The sequence below is a fragment of the Ceratocystis lukuohia genome, assembly GCF_044167205.1.
Source record: "Ceratocystis lukuohia strain C4212 chromosome Unknown Supercontig2_pilon, whole genome shotgun sequence".
Lineage (NCBI taxonomy): Eukaryota > Fungi > Ascomycota > Sordariomycetes > Microascales > Ceratocystidaceae > Ceratocystis > Ceratocystis lukuohia.
This window is the reverse complement of record NW_027263521.1, coordinates 2489657-2508368: the sequence shown is the minus strand read 5'-3', so window position 1 is coordinate 2508368 and position 18712 is coordinate 2489657. Positions and strand designations below refer to the sequence as shown.

The following is an 18712-nucleotide window of genomic DNA, read 5'->3' as shown; positions in this document are numbered from 1 at the left end:
TGTCTAATCTTTTTATGGGGGGGGGGGGGAGAGAGGATATAGGGGGTGGGTTTTATTCGCTGCTTTGGCTTTCTTGATATCTATTGCTCACTGCCTGTTTTTGCTTTTCTGCTTTTGTTTTTCGCGAATCGTTGCTTGTCTTGTAGGGCAGGTCGATTTCTGTTATTAGTGCTCTTAATATCAGTGAACTTCTTTCTAGTCATATCGACAATGTGGCTCCTAGAGCATTCATCAAACTTTGTGTGCTTGTAGATGCTGTTATACAGCAACTAAAAGGTAATTCTGATTGCGCAGCTAATCGATGTTAATCAAATCTTGCAACAAGTCACCATATTAAAGAAGAAAATGCTCGCAAATGCCCCCAACCAGCACAGCCCTGGAATTGACATGGCTAGTTCCCGAGTCTGATCAGATGTAGATTCACACATTCATAGTTTTAAGTATTGAGTAAATGGCTTTGCAACGCTAAAAAAAACAAAATGCCATCAAGTATGCCCAATATGGACACTTGTGTAAGACAACGACGGAACTGCATCGCTGAGCTGTTGAAAATGAAGAGAGCCCAATGCAAAAAGACACCCAGACCAAGTAAGACAAAGCAAGGAAAAGAACGGAAAACCAAACAAGCAATGTACCAGCGTAATAGATAGTGCATGTGTAAAGACAAAAGACAAAAATAGATTCCCAGGTGTGGTGCCAAGCAAGCAAATGATAAAACACAAAAAAGTAACCGAGATTAGAGCATGGATATATAGGCCAATATAACAGGCCCTCCATAGTATGGCATGCATGTGCCTCATTTCCAGTATGGTCCCGAGGCTCGTCGGTTTAAGCTGCCGTCATCTAGCTGAGCCTGTTGTGCTTCAGCATCGACGTCCAACGGATCTCGTGTGGGTGATGACCTACGAACATCATCCATAACCACGTTGTACTGGTGCACCTGGCCAAAACTGGGGTTTGATCTGTGTTCCGACCGCATCGAACCTTGATTACTGCTACCGTCTAGCATAACAGTTGAAGTTATGGATGGGTGTCGCGTTCCCGATGCTGTAGTAGTAGACGTCTCCGATGTGCTACGTAGAAAAGGCATAGGTGTCGTTGATATGTGCGGATGTGAACGCATGGGGATCCCAGGGCTTTCATCGTCGCCGTCTATTGAGATGTCTCGCGAGGCAAAGCCTGATGAAATAGATGATACTGGGGATGGTATCCTTTTTATTATATGTGACGCAGGGGAAAAAGGTCGTCGGGGTGGCGATCTTGTGCCTGTTTCGAGTGGAGCTGACTCGCCATCAACAGCTGCCTCGTCATCCACTCTAGAGCCGGGATGATAATCACCACCACGAGAAGACTCTCCAACATTAGTTTTACTGTTGCTGCGGTGGTGTGCGAGAGCGCTAGCTGAAATAGTCCAATCGCGCGGCTTTGGGTCGTCGTCATCATCGGATTCAATAGGGCCTTTACGTGTCATTGCCGTAGCAACAGGGACCCCTTCGGGTGGAGGATCACGCTCAAGTTCGTCTCGCATCTCGGGTAGCATCCGGTGGCTTCTGACGACCTCAAAGCCCTTGCCCTTCTCTTTAGTTTTACCCATGACTAGAGTACGCATCCAGCCAATGGCAGTTGCAACAGGCCCTGTAGGATCGGCAGGACCAGTGCCTAAACGTCTCCCGGGCCTTTCGGAATTCAACGCCGGGCCTCGCAGGCCATAGTATAGGTCTACTTCGCGAGTGGAGTAGTCGGCTCGCGGAGCAAGGTCAATAGCATACGGGGCTGGTGTTCCAGACCGGTCACGGTCAGCCTCAAGGTCCGTATCATTAGGTACAGCGACACTGACACGTCTGGTGTCTTTTGCTGAAGCTCCTTGTGTGGTACTCGGAGGCATGGAGCTCGTAGCTTCCCTTCTGGTTCGGGGTGGCCGGTAATAAGGGTCAGAGGCTGCCGATACTGCTACCGCTGCTGGTCGGGATGGGTTAGATTGGAGAAATGAAAAGGATGTCACTTCGGCTGGAGTATTTGGACCGGTAGAGCTGGTGGTGCTGTCAAAATTACGCGTGCCTGTAGGGTATGCAAGCTCCTCAAAGTCAAATCCAGATGATGATCTAGTGTGGCGGTTGATGCCGGTTAGCGACCCAGCTGACCCATTCCTAGCATGCCCACTAGGCATGTAGTAGCCGGGTCTGTTGGGATCAGCTTCAAGCATAGCAGTCTGAGACAAGTGACTTTGCTTGGAGGCAACACCATGGGCGCGGTGAGTCATGCGACGGGAAAGTTGTCGAGGGCCAAAGATTTTGGATAGGCCACCAGTAGTATGGCCACCAGCACCAAGCATGCGAGCAAGAACCTCAGTCAGAGTCTGAAGGGCGTTTAGGAAAAATCCAAATATGATGACACAACCATGAATAACGAGGATAGCGTAGCCAACCCAGCCTCTTGACCCTTCAGTAATACCAAGGGTGGGGGCAAATGCGACCATCAGAAGAATAACAATAAGGCGTACGAAGGCAAATATCCCCATATAGAGATTCATGGAAGTCTCGCGGTCATACGGCTGATAGGTGATGATAGCTACCAGCATAAGCCCCTCACAAAGAGCAAGAATGGATATTTGGGCTACTCCAGAGTTTTGTGCGCCACCAATAGCAATACCGCGAAGAAGGGTGAGGCATATGGGTACAAGGGCGAACGGCGGGCCATGATCAGTGTATGTGTTGTATACTGGACCATAGAGTAGTAATGTTGGAAGCTGGTCAAACAGGTCGGAACGAGGCACAGTTCTCAAGATGACCCAGCCGATCCATGCGATAGCGCCTAATAGTACTATTAAAGAGAGCGATGCCATTGTGGGTAAAGATGTGGGGGCACTGCCGCCTACACTAATCTGGAAGACGGACAAAGTGACGAATGGAAGGAGGAAGAAGTTGAAGACAATCCGCACTACGTTGCCTAGGGAGAATGGCAAATTCTTTTTGCGCAAGTCTTCTTTGGGGATATTGGCCACAAATCGGTACATTCGCCGGACTAAGAACCCAAGCTGAGAGAGCAACAGAACACAGGCAATAATCACCAACAGCCAGACCATCATGCAAGGCCAAAGATCATTCTCGGTGGGGAGGCCAATGAGCTGGCCGACGTCTCCAAGACCATGGGTGCCATTAGTAACGTAGAGGCCATCAATAAGGGCGTCCCAGGTGGGCTTGCTGCTGACGAAGGAGGTATCAAACAATAGCGCTGACCACGATACCCGACTAACAATGGGTCGATAGAAGCCCGGGAAGTCAAGTGAAAGACTACTTGTCAGCACAACAAACTGAAAGTACTGTAGACAATCAGCGAAACCGGGCGTAACGAGACGAAGAAGATCAGTGATCTCCCTGCTATGATTAGATGACCATTTAAAGATATCGGTAGTACCCCAAGGGCAGAACATGGCAGCTAGGATGTTTACGGCAGCGACGAAGATTAGGGTTATCAGAGGTACTATGATAAAGACATTGCCGATGCTTCCCATGTCGGGGGTTGCATTAACGGAAACACAGCCAATTTGGGTTCCAACGCCTCCGGTTGCCTGGCCGTAAATGATGAGGAAAGTAGTTGAGAATGTCGTAAGAGAGAAACTGGAATTGAATGGCTCGGACATGGTGAACGAGGGAAGATTTCTAGGAAAGGAGGAGCTGTAGTAGAAAGAGAGTCTCTGTTAGCAATATAGGGTATATTTAAGATGTCCAGAAAGCGGACTGGGCTGTTAAACCTCACCTCTCCGATGCGGTAAAGACTGGACCAAGCGGACACGAGCCTGTTTCCAAGCGGGAGCAGAAAGACGAAGCGTTGCGATAGGGACGATAGTTGAGCACGTTGATGTTTGTCTTCAGATTGGTAACATTGCCGTTGTTATACCGGTCGACTATCTTCCCGGTAGTCCACGAATCATCTTGCCACCTTGAGTCGTCCCAAGCCGGAAGGCTTTCGGCTGGATTTGAAGAGCCGGAGACATTTCCGTAGACGGTCATTGTAAAGACATGGTCCGAGGTGGCCGTATCAAAGCTAGCATTTACATACAGAGGCGTGAATTGTAAGCCTCCAGAGTTTTTATAACTATTAGACAGACAGTCTGAGAAAGTCATCCGTACGGCGCGCGCCGGAGCCACAAACAAGGCCAGAGAGGCCAAGCCAAACGTGCGAAGAAGCATCTTGGAGATAGGAAGAAGCGGAGGTAGAGGCGGAGGTAGAGGCGGAGGACCGGCACAGAGCAGCGGAGAGGAAGGAGGCGCGTCTCGAAGGCAAGGATCTCGAAATCGTATCAGGAAAACGGAATCGAAAGTCGAGGACGGCGGATGGCGCTCGCCATCGGCATCTTGGACTTTCGATTCAAGATGGAGGCTAAGGTTGGCGCCTAAAGATCGGGCAAGGCTGACAAAAGGGACAGGCTGCGGGAGGAGATCAAGGAAAGTAAAAAGAGTCGGAAAAGTAGGAGAAGGAGAAAAAGGAAAGAGCACAGAAATTTCTGCCCAGGCCTCAATCAGCTAAAGATGCCAGGCACCCGAAAAAGATAGATGTTACAAAAGGATCTGTTAGGAGGAGCAGAGCCAGATGCAAGGCAAGGCAACTACTACATAAGTTCTTGAACAATAAGCAGCTGCACTTTTCTTTTTTTGTTTTTTTTTTCTCTTGTCACGTCCTTGTCGTATTTTACCAAGCATAGTCTGGATTCGGCTGTTGCTTGATGAAAAAAAAAAAAAAAAAAAGCCTGTCAATAAAATAAATGAAAAATAATTAATCAATCTGGACAAAGCCCGCCCAAGTACATAAATAACAAAGAGCACACTAGCCCAAATCTTGTCACCAAGACTTGCATTGCATATTCAATATTTTCCTTGTCTGCTTGCTTGCTTGCTTGCTTGATCGCCCCCCCCCTGTTAGGCATCACAGAACAATTACGGGATGAAAAAATAGACAAAAAAAGAATCCCGCGCTTTGTTTGTCATAACACCCGCCTAATCTTCTGGTCCTATATGATGCCATACGTTTACTCTAATGCTACTGGTGGGCTCTTGCTGACTTTTCCATGGTCACTTGGCCACTGGGCGACAATGCCATGGTCAGCAGCCGATCAAACAAAAAGGAAAAGAAAACAGGCGGTTGTGGCTACTCAGACAAACAATGCGCTACACACTACAAGCCTAAGCCAAGACTCTCAGAACTTGACTGACAGACAGACAGGCAGACTCAGACTCATCAAAAGTCCATATGAGACGGGGTTGAATGCACAAAGGGGAGTAGAGAAGAAGGCCAAAGATTTTAAATGGAAAACAGCAGGTGGTGATTGGCCGAGGCTAGCAACCTACAGGAAGCAGGAAGCCCCGTTCCAGGCATCACGACAAGCTTTGACGAGATACGAGAAAAAGCTATACGATGAAGAAATCGGGATAGCTTGTTGAAGAAAAAGGACAACAGATACAAAAAGAGGCCCGCAGAACATAGACTCCATACAGATCCAAGCAGTCGCTCTGTTTCTGTTCCAACCCTTCTCGATGCTACCTCTTCCTTTCTATACTACACACCATGCATAGTAGAAGTAAAAAGAGGGAACGAGAAGTGGAAATAGCATAAGGCCATATATGCTATGTAGACCAAGGATCCACTCGCTTCCAAGCCCTTCTATGTCAAGGGCTTTCTTAAGCTTAAATACCGTTATTGTAGAGTGTGCGGCGTTGTGTGAAGAGCTGGCTCGCTCCAGAGCCACACTGCTACTACTGCATGTAGTACGAACAGGTAGGAGAACCCACCAGCTCAAAAGGTGCTGGGCTAGGTTTTCTCTGTCTGTAGGGATGCTCTAGCCTGTTTCAGGCAGACAACCGTTTTGACTGCTATGAGCACGCACCTATCCCCTCCTCTTTTTCGCGTTTTCCCTTGATGAAGCTATTCAAAGTATCTTGTACTGCTCAGCCCAAGCCAAGGAAGCAAGCCAAAGCCGGACAAACAGGCAAAATAGCTATGTGGCTGGCTGATCTGACTGGGACTCACAGCCCATTGTTGCATAGCATGGGCGGTGTTTTGTCGTTTGTCCTCTCTTGCTGAGATCCGTTGTCTTTGATGGTGTGCAGCTCTGCAATACGTACTACTAATGTTACGATTATACTGTTTTATATGGTAAAGTTACACCTTTCACCAAATCTGCTTCGCCTCATTATCGCCAAAGTCAAGATTCTTTAGTCTAGCCATAGTAGATGGGGTCCACTATCAAAGGTAGACAGGGGGAGGGGGGCTAATAACTTCAATGTTGCCTTGGCCCTCTCCTCTCTTTGCCTGTTGTTTTCTACCTCTTCTCGGCCCCCCAAAATCAAGACCTAATAACTCCCATTCTTGAACAACACAACAGCAGGCCTTTGAGTAATACATAGTAATAGCATGACTTGACTAGCTCGACGGAATGCAAGACAGCGTGTATCATGCAGTCATCTTGGGGTCCGGTCCTAGAAGCAATGCTGCATACATGCACAGGCACCGAAGAGAAGAGGGTCATATGTAGCAGTGCAAATGACTACGAGTTAATGCTGCGAGTGGGAGTCCGGTCTTGCCTTGTTTTACTTCGTATGCAGTTCTTGGCCCATGCTTCTATTAGACTCTTCCTATCTATTAACAGCCAGCTTACCAAAATCAACAATCTTATGCCCATTTTCATATTGGGACTGAAGCCACCTAGCGATTCCCTCATGCTACTACTACTGTTGTACCCTGCGCAATACAATACGGTTCTCCTGTCTTCTTCTTTTTGGGCACAGATCTTCTATTGATGGCACTCACTCTCCATCCACTGTTAATAAAATCTTTTCCCACCCTTTCACACGGCTGAATTTGACTTGAAACACCGTTTCTTGTAAAACCTCGAACATGCTGTTTCTAGCAGCGGCGAGACAATCAAAGAAAAAGCGAACCGTTATTGTTTGTGTGTTTCCGACCAGGTCTGTTTTATTAGGTTACACCTATCACTCACTGTGTCCCGTTCCCCACTTCTGGGCTGTTGTTTTATAGCTTGTGGCCATATCGTTATACCGCCGCAGTACTTCTGTCTCTTCCTTGTAACCATACTCAAAGCCCTTACTCAACACAGGCCTCATACGCCAACTAGGCCCCCTTATAACCCTTTCCCTTTGAGATTCCCTAAACTCACCCGCCCTCTAAACTTCCCAGCCATGTCTACATCACCCCACAGCTCAAGCACAGCACGTATCTTATCCTCTAAATCCCATAAGTCCAGCTTAGTTGTAACACCATCTAGTACCGAAAACCCATTCTCCCCTCGCTGAATGTACATGTCCCATCTTCCTATCTGATCGTAGCTTTTTTTGACTCTATCCATGCTCATCACCACAGACAACACTACCCTCTGCATCTGCTCATTAATAGGGACACTTTCCAATGGGAGATTTTGCGTTCCCTGGTTCATAGCATGCGGGGTGCTCCAAGTACTCCTGCTATGGACTAGCGGTGAGCACTCGTGTATGCCATGTAGGCCAGGAGGTAGATCCCTCTCTTGACGTCCAACTTGGTCCGCTCTTGCAAGCTGCTCTTGGCCCCTCATCACGGAATCAGAAACATTTTGTACGATAATACCATCAGACACGTGCGAAATGTCAATGTCATGCAGCTCAAATGGCTTAAGCAGCGGCGGGGACGGCGACATAGAAGATAGTCCATTGTCAGGCGGATTATCGCCACAACTGTTCGTCTGGCTTGACAGCAGCGATGCTTGTTCCAATCGTCCTGTCCGCCTGGAAATATCCGAGCGATCAAAACAAAGCTGGGACTGTCTCAAAGTACCGCCTGTTTTAGACTTAGACCCAGTTCCCTGATGAGGAGACTCTAGCCCAAGGCCAGAATTAAAGCTAGGAATTTTAGCAGAGCCTACCATGGGCGGCTTAAATGACTGGTTTATAGGTGTAAATGAGGCAGGGGGGTTATTATTTGGACGGGCGATGTCGGGGCTAGATATTTGACGCTTTTGCGGTACAAAGTAGGCTTGGGTGTAATGTTCAAATCGTCTCTCCACGTTTGGTTTTCGGGGAGTAAAACTGCATGTTTGCAAGCCGCTGCTTGAAAGCCCCGATTCCTGTGTTATGGTAAAAGGGGGACTCAGGCCGACGTTGAGACCATGCCGCTCCATATTACCACGGGGCAAGTCTATAGTATGGGAATCAAGCTCTGAAGTGTCGCTTCGAGATTCACTATGATCCAGTGATACCTGAGTCTGGTTATCACTACCACTAGCAGACACGCAGTCATTTGATGTATCTTTCTGCTGGCGAATCTCAGCGCGTTGTTGGGATAGAGTCCATGGGTTGAGACCAGAATCCCGATGAGATTGTGAAGGGCTAGAACGATATTCTTCTTGAATGCATGTAGCAGTGTTGCCATTTACAAAAACCTCAATGGACTCAATCTTGAGTGGACGCGGAACCTCCTCGCTGTCTCTAACTTCTACCATGTTGACTTCCCAATGTGTTTGGACGGACATTTTCTCTGTCTTCACCACCCGGGTATCTGAGTGAGTGGCAATTTCAGAAGAAGATGGCTGTCCAATCACCGAAGTCGGTGGGGTGCTATCGGGGATGGAGAGAAATTCAATATCTGACGACGGAGATCCGGGGCCGCTAGAGCTGCTGTCATGAATCTCGATAACAATAGGTTGGCTTGGAGGCTGTTTACCTCCACGAGAGGTAACTGGAGAGCCGTCGTATCTAGCATCAGGCACACACCCAAGCTTATCAAACTTAGGAATTGTGCCTTTCTCTATCAAAGAGTCAGATGACTCTTGCTGAAGGTAACTGGAATCTCCGTATACTTTGTCCAGTAGCCGCTGGAACAAATTCAGCACTTTCGGCTCATCCGAGAAGATCACTTCAGTTTTAAAGATACTGACGTTGACATCGTAGCTTCCAGGTGGGCATTTTAGATTAGCTTGGATGAATGGTCTTTGACACTCGCCTAACGTTTTGCAGAGCCTGTTTTTAAAGAGATTGACCATTTTGTTCACTGTGCCACGGAGCGGATCTAGAGGCCTGCCGTCAACAGAGATATAGGCACCTTTTCCGGAAATACTCAAGGGCCGGGCTTCGCGAGAGGGAATAAATGCATCAAAGACAAACGCGCCGTCAGACACTTGGATATCAATGCAGCTAGATGCCAAGGACCTGCCCAAAACCTGGAGAACCACTTCCTTTGTAGAGGGTGCCTTGGTGGGCGAAAAAGACCAGCCTGCCTTGTTGTTTCCTAGCACCTTGAGTATGAGCTTAAGAAAGGGTTTTACTATAGCCAGACGAAGCATAATCTCCCTTATTTTGACCAAGGTCTTAGGGCTCTCCTTCAAAAACTGCTGTTTTCTAACGGGGAGGTTTCTGAATAGTTGAGTAACAGTGACCGTGGTCCCAACTAGCCCCGATGCAGAATTAGTTTCAGCAACACCGCCTCTGCCATGAGCCAGCAGCAAGATATTGGCCAGATCGTCTTCTTTTGTTCGAGTCATGACAACCACTGTGCCACACGTGTTAGCACTCGCAAGAGCTTCCCCACGAAAGCCAAATGTGTTGCCACCCTTGTAGGCCAACTCGTCGATGGTTTTCAATTTATTGGTATAGTACTGGCGGCCAAGTGCATCGCAGTTGCTAAGCGATATACCATGACCATTGTCGCGAACTTGGATTTGGTCGATGGTGTTGGGTGAGATCAGAACTTCGATAACAGTAGCGCCTGCATCGATAGAGTTTTCAATGAGCTCCTTAACAAGGATATCCGGACTAGTAATCACCAACAACGAGTTGAATCTTCTAACTATGTCTTGCGGGAGCGCTCGTATAGACGCCATTTTCGAAGAATACGTGATGGCGACCGATCTTGCAGAAGCGGAATACAAGGGTATTTCTATCTCTAGAATTCTCCATGTTCAGATGGTTATGGGATGAGATTCATGAATATTACAAATGGCATGAGGGCTAGGGCTTCAACCATATCCCGCAAGTACGCACATTATGGGATGAGGAAGGTACGCTATCGCACCTTCCCTAAATATCAAAAAGGGTTTTCAATTTCCTAGCTCAAGTTAGAGTGTTCAAAACAGAGCTCGCGACAGTTCCAAACAAGTCTTTTAACTCTTTCAGATATACAATGTCAGGTGTCAAGCACTAATTTAATCTATAAATGACATTTATATTATAGCTATTCTTGGTGTCCGTCGTCTGCTAGAGAGCTGAAGAAACATAAGCTTCCCAGTAGTTAGTCTTGATGATGGCTCAAAAAGGACAAAACGATTAAGATTTTCTCAGCTTGTTCCAGAATACACAACAACTTATGTTGAAGATGAATGACAATACAGGATAGTTCTGGCTTGTGAACAAGCTCATCGTTGGAGGCGAGATATGGGGGCCTTTAGAAATATAGGCAAGCGATTGAAACTGCGGCTTTAATCAGCAGACTTTCCACGAGGGGTGCGCGAACGGGAACGGGTGCGGGAGCGTGAGCGTGAGCGTGAGCGTGAGTAAGATCTAGATGAGGTGCTGCTTCTAGAGCGGGCAGTTCTCGTTTTCAACTTTCTAGGACTTTTGGAACGACTTCCTCTCCGACTCTGGTTGTGACGCTTTCCATCATCATCGCTAGATGACGGACTACGCGTATATCTTCTGCGGCTTCGCTTCGGGCTGGGACTACGAGAGTCGCGGGAGCTAAAACTACGCGAGCGTGAGCGTGAGCGTGAGCGTGAGCGGGAAGAGTAGGATGACGAAGAGGGACTACGACGGCGACGAGCAGGGGAATCCGAGTGACTTCTTGATCGGCTGCGGGCAGCGCGACGACGCTTTAGTGGCGGTGATGACGATGAAGTGCTTCGAGAGTATGACCGTGAGCGAGACCGAGAATAGGAACGAGATCGAGATCGAGAGCGCGAACGCGTTGAGGAAATGGATCTACCACGTCTTGAGTTTGGGCGATGAGATTTCAACGACCCGCCACGAGCAGGTGATCTAGATCTTTTACGGCGGCTTCTGTCTTTACTTTTCGAGCGGCTACGGGATGCCTTAGGCGCAGGACTAGCGTTAGATGAGGTACCACGCCTTCTAGACCTAGAAGGTGAACGAGAAATCGATTTATCCCGTCCGCGTGGCGCATAGTGATCGCCGCTAGACACCCCTCCACGAGGACGACCACCGCCATCCCGGCTCCGCCAAGAAGGAGGAGAGCGCGATCGATTTCCGCCTCTTCCAGCGAACCCGCCTCCACGGCGGCTACGGTCGCTAGCCCCACGTCCTCTGTACGAATCACCCCGACCTCGGAATCGATCTCGTTGCTCACGCTCGCGGCGTTCGATATCTTCGCGTCGGCGTCGTGCTTGTTCTTCAGCCTGATCGGCTTCGATCTAGATCTAATGTTAGGGTCATATCTTAGCATTACAGAATCGTATTCTATGAATTCTACCTTTTCTTTGATTAGCTCTTGCTTCTTTGCCTCTAGTAACTCTTTGGGCACACCCTGAGGGCTATCCTGTGCGCTAAGACACAGATTCCAAAGCTCCTTGCAAAAGGTAGGCGTGTCCTTGGCAAGGAAACCAGTCAATTGGATTTGCAGGGCTTTGATATCCGGCTGCGATTAAAGATGTTAGCTTGTATTTGGATATATAAATCAAGTACTGGGATGTCATACAAATCGGCTACCCTCAAGAAGATTGTAGCAAAGTTCGATAACGACATCGTCCTCGTTGCCAAGAACCTCAGAAATTCTACTGGCAATCCATCTAAACATCGAGTCAGCATCAACTATCACAAGGATTTCCATATCGTTAATCAAATAACGGGACTTACTTTTGCAGGACCTGAACGTTCACCTTTTGAATGTCAACCTTGCGATTGAACTCTGGGGGGAACTTTGTGCTCTTCAGCAGTTTTGCGTCAACGCCCGTAGCCATTGCTGATATTAGTATATCGAAAATAAGATTCTAACACTAACAGCAGATTTTTTTCAGCGCCAATATCGATGGATCGTGATGGTGACGATGGTGACATCGGCTCTTGGAAAAAGTCGCGTAGACAAATAGATAAACGTTTCTGGGAAAGTTTGATTTGACTAAATGGCAACCCTGTTCCCCCATTCGCGTGTAGCACCTTGTAGCTTTTACATTTGAACAAGTCTACAACACGCACCAAGCGATTTGTTTCTAGGGTTGTCAAAATAAATAAAAAATGTGTTATGTAAACACAATATATTACTCTATATCCAGTATCGTCTTGGAATTCTCCGACTTTGTAGTTCATTGAAGTAGGAATGTGTTGATATAACAGACAGTAGGGTTATGAAACAACTAGGGTTAATATACAGGTAACGATCTGGATCTACTCTAGATCATACCTAGCTGAATGATGGCCCCATCCATTCCATAATCAACACTTTATTCTTCAGCGCAAACGCAACCGACCCGATAACCTCTTTACAACTCTAACACTCCGGCTATTCGTACGTAATTCAGAGCGGGGCTTATGTTTATTGCTTTGTCCTTCGTCCTTCAGTTTTAGCTAGGTGGTTCTTGATTCATTCTCAGCTTCCAACTTGTTCTTGCGTGCAACACTTAAGTTAGCCTGATTACATACTTCTACAACCAAAGTTCAGAAAAATGGCGAACATTCACATGCCTACCATTCCATCTGGGCCTACAAGCTCACGCTCTGCTGCGGTCGGTGTGGGACCACGATCAATCGCTGAATTGGAGCGTCAGAAGAATGACATGGAAGCCGAGCTTCGAGCTTTAAGTGGCGTTTTAGATTCGGTAATATAGAGACTGATCCGTTTTGCTAATTTGGCAATCGCATAAACTGATGAAATTCTCAGCATGGTGTCGATATGCAAACCCCGCTCGTGACGGGAGATGGGTTTCCACGATCTGATATTGATGTTGCCCAAAGTAAGTACAATTCGGAGAGCCCTAAAAAAAGGTACGGTGTTTAGCCTTGCTAACTTGAACTAGTCCGGACTACACGATCGAGAATCATCCATCTTCGTAATGACTACAAGGATATTATGGCTAGAATCGAAACATGTATTCACGAGCATTTTGCTGGTTTGAAGAACAATAGCGCCACAAACGTCGATGCCGGGGAAGGCCAAGAAACTGCTCCGCTACGCGACTATGTCCCTGAAGAGCTCATGCCACCATTTGCGAAGGTCAATACGGTAGTCAATGGAGGACCAGCTGACCATGCAGGATTGAGACCCGGAGATCAGATTAGAAACTTTGGCTATGTTAACGTGAGAAATCACGATGGCCTGAAGAAGGTGGCCGAATGTGTTCAAGGCAATGAGAACGTGAGTAACTATATGATCACTTCATACACAAGACACCTCGAGAAACTAACTAGGGGCAAATCTTCTTTCATATAGCAAAACATCCTAGTCAAGGTCTCACGGCCCCTTGATTCTGGTGGTCAAGAAGAGCTTCGCCTCTCTCTTACGCCACTCAGTGGTTGGGGAGGACGTGGTTTGCTTGGATGTCATATTCTTCCTATTGGCTGAAGTTGTCATAGGTAGAATAAGATGAAAATATCGAGCAACTGGATTTGTTTTGTCTACGTTTTCCCGTACCGGATGCTGGTATCGCGATTCTTAAGGCTTCTGGAAAGTAAAGATAAACGTATGTATTGGGTACTACTGCTTGGTGTTTCTTATCACAACGGCAATTTTCTGATCCGCCCCTGGCATCCTTAATGCACTGTTGCTGCAAATCTGAGCCCTTCTTTGTAGGTTTAGGTGGAGTGATGCAGGTCTAGGAATTACTGTGCCCTGAGGACCCATAGTCTTAGGCTCATCAAATACTAGATGGGGATTAAGGTATGGATGGATAGGCCTAAGAGAAAAAAAAAGGCAGCGTTGGGTTTTTATGTTTGAATAGTGTTTGTGCTAATAACCACATTGATTGGTCTCAAGGTAGCTTACTGTAAGTTGCCATATGACTGGGGCTATGTGAGCATTGACTGAACGTGTATGTAGATTGAGCCTGATGTTGGGTATGAGCTGTTTCTGCTAGAAACTTCTGTTTGTCTATGACAAAATCAAAGGTTCCGTTATATTCCTTAGCTTGTAAATATAGGTAAAAAATACCATAATGTAATGTAACGCGTGCGAATATACACAATGTTTCCACGGGAATAGCATTGCTAGTTGAGCTTGAGCATTGAAACCTACAGGCGGCTTGGCTTGTCTTAATCTCCTAGGGAACCCTTTCTTTCCTGCGTTGCCTATCATAAAGGCGGTGAGGCTAAAAAAGCTCGCTGCCCCACCTTACAGGATGACTAAATCACATTTTCTGCCTTAACGCACGTGACGCGACAGGCCCCTCTCTTTCTTCCAGTTGGCCTGGGTGGAATTTTTTCGCTTACGCCTTTAGTGAAGCCAGAAATCCCCCCCGCCATCTTTGGACAAATACAAAACACCACCCACTCTAGACTTCTGGCCTAAGTCCTCTTTTTTTCTTCCTTCTCTCCCCGTACACCAAAGCCTTTTGCTCGTCACTAGGTACGTTGCCTATCCCCCAACTTTGAGATACATTATTTCTAAGCACATTTTTATTTCCTGTCCTCAGGGCCTGACTCCTGTCTTTGACGCTTTCTCTCCGTTAAATACTAACATCGAAAACTAGGTTCCCGTCCCCCACTTGTTTTCTTCATATACTTTTTTCCTCTTCCATATCTTTCATTATGGCTGCGGCAACGAGCCCTGTTTTCAAGCTGGTGCTGGTTGGTGATGGTGGTACTGGAAAGGTAAATCGTCACTTTGCTTAGATAAGAGCAGCTGTAGTCGAATCGTCATAGCTTGCTTGAATGCCCGAAGAAGCTCTGGAGCTGCTCTTGGTGACGGTAAACCCGTTCCCACTGCGCCAGAGCGGGGCATTGTCGGGTTCAAACATTATATGTGTTATGTGCTAACATTGTTTAATCATCTACAGACCACCTTCGTCAAGCGCCATCTGACTGGTGAATTCGAGAAAAAGTACAACGCCACTCTGGGTGTCGAGGTTCACCCTCTGGGTTTCACCACGGTACGTATCCTCGTATATCTAGATACATGCGACGAGATTGCCTGCGCCAAGAGATACCGATAAGGAAGTCGATATTGCGAGACGCTTTTCAATACGACGGTTATACTTTATCATCATCACCCACCGACTAACACAGCCTTTGCTCAGAACTACGGTCCCATCACCTTCGATGTCTGGGATACCGCCGGCCAGGAGAAGTTCGGTGGTCTCCGTGATGGTTACTACATTAACGGCCAGTGCGGTATTGTCATGTTCGATGTGACTTCCCGTATCACCTACAAGAACGTTCCCAACTGGCACCGTATGTTTCCCCATTGGATTGGTATCCCTTTTTTGCCACATGCTTGCCGACCAACTAACACGCATATATAGGTGACCTGGTCCGTGTCTGTGAGAACATTCCCATCGTTCTGTGCGGCAACAAGGTTGATGTCAAGGAACGCAAAGTGAAGGCCAAGACTATTACCTTCCACCGCAAGAAGAACCTGCAGTACTACGACATTTCTGCCAAGTCCAACTACAACTTCGAGAAGCCCTTCCTGTGGCTGGCTCGCAAGCTTGTTGGCAACCCTACTCTGGTATGTGATCTCTAAGGAGAGTTTGGGACACTAGACAAACACCTTGGTGGCTCTGGCGATGCCTTGAAATCAGACTGACATTCCTTTACCTCCACAGGAATTCGTTGCCGCCCCCGCCCTGGCTCCCCCCGAGGCTACCGTTGACGAGGCTGAGCTTGCCCAGCACGTCAAAGAGATGGAGGCTGCTGCCGCCATGCCCCTGCCCGATGAGGGCTCTGACAACGATCTGTAAACAGCACATCAATAATGCTGTTTCTTGGTCCTGGCCGTGCAGATCAATCCGGTAATAAAGGCCTTGAAATGTACCGAACGAAAAAAAAAGGATACACACGAACCCGAAACTATAATGGCGTCATCTGTCCACTTTCTTGTGATACTTGGTGAATCTGTCGACCTGTCTAATGACCGATGGTCATGGGACGAAACGATGGAACGAAATCGACCTGATAGACTTGGCGCCTGCTTTGTCCTTTGTTGACAATCTCATCCTTTTTTTATCGACTTTTGCCCTTTATTTTTCTTGACAAAAGAAGGAATGAGTAGACTCTATTTTCTAATGATGAACACGAAGAAACCTTTTTTTTCTCTTGCTTCAAGATGTTTGAGAGTAGGAGGTGAAGGTGATTGAGAAGCACGTGAAATGCGTCGTAAGGCAACAGGAGAAACCACATGTTATGATATTATGCCGAGAGTTAGTTGGGCACCGATAAAATGCGGAGAAGCAAGACTAAGACGGAAGTGTATGTGTGTATGTGTTCCTGGATGGGGATACTGAAAATGGTCTAAGAGCGTGCAGATGCAGCAGGGCAAATCTCTGGCAATAATGTATTGATTTGTGCTTTGCGTCATAGGTTGGGTCTCATTTGAGCAAGAGGAAGAAGAGGAGAGGGGAGAAGGGTAAGAAGGTAAACGGTGGCGAATAGCAGATGAATAGTGGCTTCATACAAGCAAGTACATTAGTGATATGCATGAAGCCTAGGGGATGGATATTGAGGCCCCGGTGATGTGGCTAAGAATGACTTATGGCTTTATTTCCCAAGGTGCCACATTGTTTCTAGGGTGAATAGAATGCAGACACGCAGAAATAGAAATCACCTTAAATATGTATACGATAGTGCTTTTGCGTTGGGAGAGTATACGTGAGGGTATCGACGATGATTACTGGTCTAGCTTAGAAAACGAGCAGCGGTAACTAGGCGAAACTGGAACAATGGACTTTTGCGTCTGATGTTGCTGTCATGGGAGAAGAGGAAGGGTAAGCGCTTGACCAAGCTTGAAGGCGAAAAAGTTAGAAGACCGAGTTAGAAATAAAGGTGTCTGACTCTGGAACTTGGCAAGCAAGCCAACAAGTCTGATGATTTTGTCCATTTTCTGTAGTGAAAGGGAGAAGGGCCAGCCGACGAAGTGCTCAGCTCAGCTTTGCCTTAGGCAGCACGAGTAAAGTTCGTTTGCTAAGTGGGTGAGTGCATGAAAAAAAAGGCGGAAGCTGAGGGCAATAACAGGACAATGCTTTTGTGAAGGAGAAGATGCGGTAGTTGGACTACGCTCTAGGGTAGGCCCATGGACAGAAGGGGTCTTTAGTATTTTGTTTGGGCGGCAATTTGTATGTGTGTAACCTTGGTTATCTTCGGGTGTAAGTAAGACATCCGAGGCTTTGAAACTACCAACATTCGAAATAATGGGACTTTTCTTTGCAGAGAAAGGCGTGATATGACAAAGTTCTGATAGAAACAGGCATCAACGGGAGCTAATTACGTGACAAGTCTTATAAAGAAGTTTAGTTACTGGCTGGTGTTTGGAAGAGGTAGGAATCTGGGATGGAGGGTTGGGCCTAGCTTGCATTCGTGGCATGACACTTGCTAGAAATGACATGGTGAAAGAGCCATAGAGTCATGCGTAGTGAGATCTCTACAGGAAGAAAAGACTGATCGTGGCCAACGACCGAAGACAAAAGATCTCTGCATATGGAGAGAGGCGAAAGACCAGGCGGCACGCCGAGATCGGTCGAGTCTATCGGCGTTCAACTGGCGTATCCATCTCAGCTGGGGCTCTTGATATCAATAGAAAGCGCCTCGTTTGGTGGCGGGTATTCTAAAATACTGATGGGAGGGTCGAGGCTGGCGTGGGCAAGAGGCAAAACCGAAGGATGTACATGCCGGAAAGGGAATGGTGGGTGCATGAGACGACAAAGAGCGCATGCTGTGTCATGTAATACTGCTGTTTCGAAGGGTCTTTGTGTTTCCGCATTTGTGTGTTTTGGTATGTCTGGGATGAGAGATATGTGCTAGTGCTTTTGAACGGAAGGGAGATGGGCAGCACTACAAAAGCACCATGACCCGAGAATCTTCTGCTCGCACGGCACATAATACTCATGTACAGATGTATGTACACATATGTACAAGCATATAGCAGCCAAAGGGTAGGAAGGCAAGTCTAAGTCGCTGTAGTTACACAAGGGCTAGACCTAAGTTACATTTGTCACCATGGAAATCACAACGTCACGTCTCAAACTAGTTCAGCAAGACAGTCAACTTGTCCTTGTCCTCAGGTCGGAGTGTGTTTAGGTAAGGTGCACTTATCGCCAGAGAAAGAGCAACTATAATTACGAGACAAAATACTTTGGCAGCACAAAAAGGCTGTGTGAAGGATCAGGGTCAAAAAAGCTGACGGGCTCCTGTTCTGATTTAAAACGCAGCCTTGCCTCGGAGTACAGGTTGTGAAAGACTAGAGGTTTTGAAGATGAGACCTCAGGCTAGACAGTTTTCTTTTTTTCTTATTTAGGCTCTTTACTCCCTTTCTCTCTCCACTACAAATCAGACTGACCGCCTCAACGGTTGCTTATAGATACGACGAGGTCTGAACACATACCGAATGGAGAAATGGGTTGGCACGAAACGGAAGGAGGAAGGAAGGGTAAAGAAGGAGGTCGAAAAGTGGCTAGTTAGAGAGCTGGAAAGAGGAGTGACAATGGGATTACTGCCCTTGACCTGCACCCTTGTTTAGATGTGCAGCAAGAAAAAGCCATACAACTTGGCCCTAGTTAGTTTCTCAAGCCCAGCCCAGC

The 18712-nt window shown here is 47.2% G+C and overlaps 5 protein-coding genes across 5 annotated transcripts; 2 read left to right on the top strand and 3 right to left on the bottom strand.

The window, feature by feature from the left end:
* Positions 1-796: 796 nt before the first annotated feature.
* Positions 797-3640, bottom strand: HOO65_020621 (uncharacterized protein; the record flags this gene model as incomplete). The annotated part of the gene is made up of 1 exon (XM_071000114.1): positions 797-3640. One exon carries the CDS (start codon positions 3638-3640, stop codon positions 797-799), a length of 2844 nt encoding a protein of 947 aa, XP_070861259.1.
* Positions 3641-7275: 3635 nt separating this feature from the next.
* Positions 7276-9862, bottom strand: HOO65_020620 (putative dna mismatch repair protein mutl protein; the record flags this gene model as incomplete). The annotated part of the gene is made up of 2 exons (XM_071006465.1): positions 7276-7326; positions 7385-9862. The coding sequence occupies 2 exons, from the start codon at positions 9860-9862 to the stop codon at positions 7276-7278; spliced, it is 2529 nt and encodes an 842-aa protein (XP_070861258.1).
* Positions 9863-10848: 986 nt separating this feature from the next.
* Positions 10849-11950, bottom strand: HOO65_020619 (PWI domain-containing protein; the record flags this gene model as incomplete). Its single annotated transcript, XM_071006887.1, has 5 exons — positions 10849-10955; positions 11098-11404; positions 11464-11628; positions 11689-11779; positions 11847-11950. The coding sequence occupies 5 exons, from the start codon at positions 11948-11950 to the stop codon at positions 10849-10851; spliced, it is 774 nt and encodes a 257-aa protein (XP_070861257.1).
* Positions 11951-12652: 702 nt separating this feature from the next.
* Positions 12653-13548, top strand: HOO65_020618 (26S proteasome non-ATPase regulatory subunit 9; the record flags this gene model as incomplete). Its single annotated transcript, XM_071006983.1, has 4 exons — positions 12653-12805; positions 12868-12940; positions 13004-13341; positions 13417-13548. 4 exons carry the CDS (start codon positions 12653-12655, stop codon positions 13546-13548), a joined length of 696 nt encoding a protein of 231 aa, XP_070861256.1.
* A 1181-nt stretch (positions 13549-14729) lies between these two features.
* Positions 14730-15880, top strand: HOO65_020617 (GTP-binding nuclear protein GSP1/Ran; the record flags this gene model as incomplete). The annotated part of the gene is made up of 5 exons (XM_071006865.1): positions 14730-14792; positions 14978-15070; positions 15218-15371; positions 15443-15648; positions 15746-15880. 5 exons carry the CDS (start codon positions 14730-14732, stop codon positions 15878-15880), a joined length of 651 nt encoding a protein of 216 aa, XP_070861255.1.
* Positions 15881-18712: the final 2832 nt, after the last annotated feature.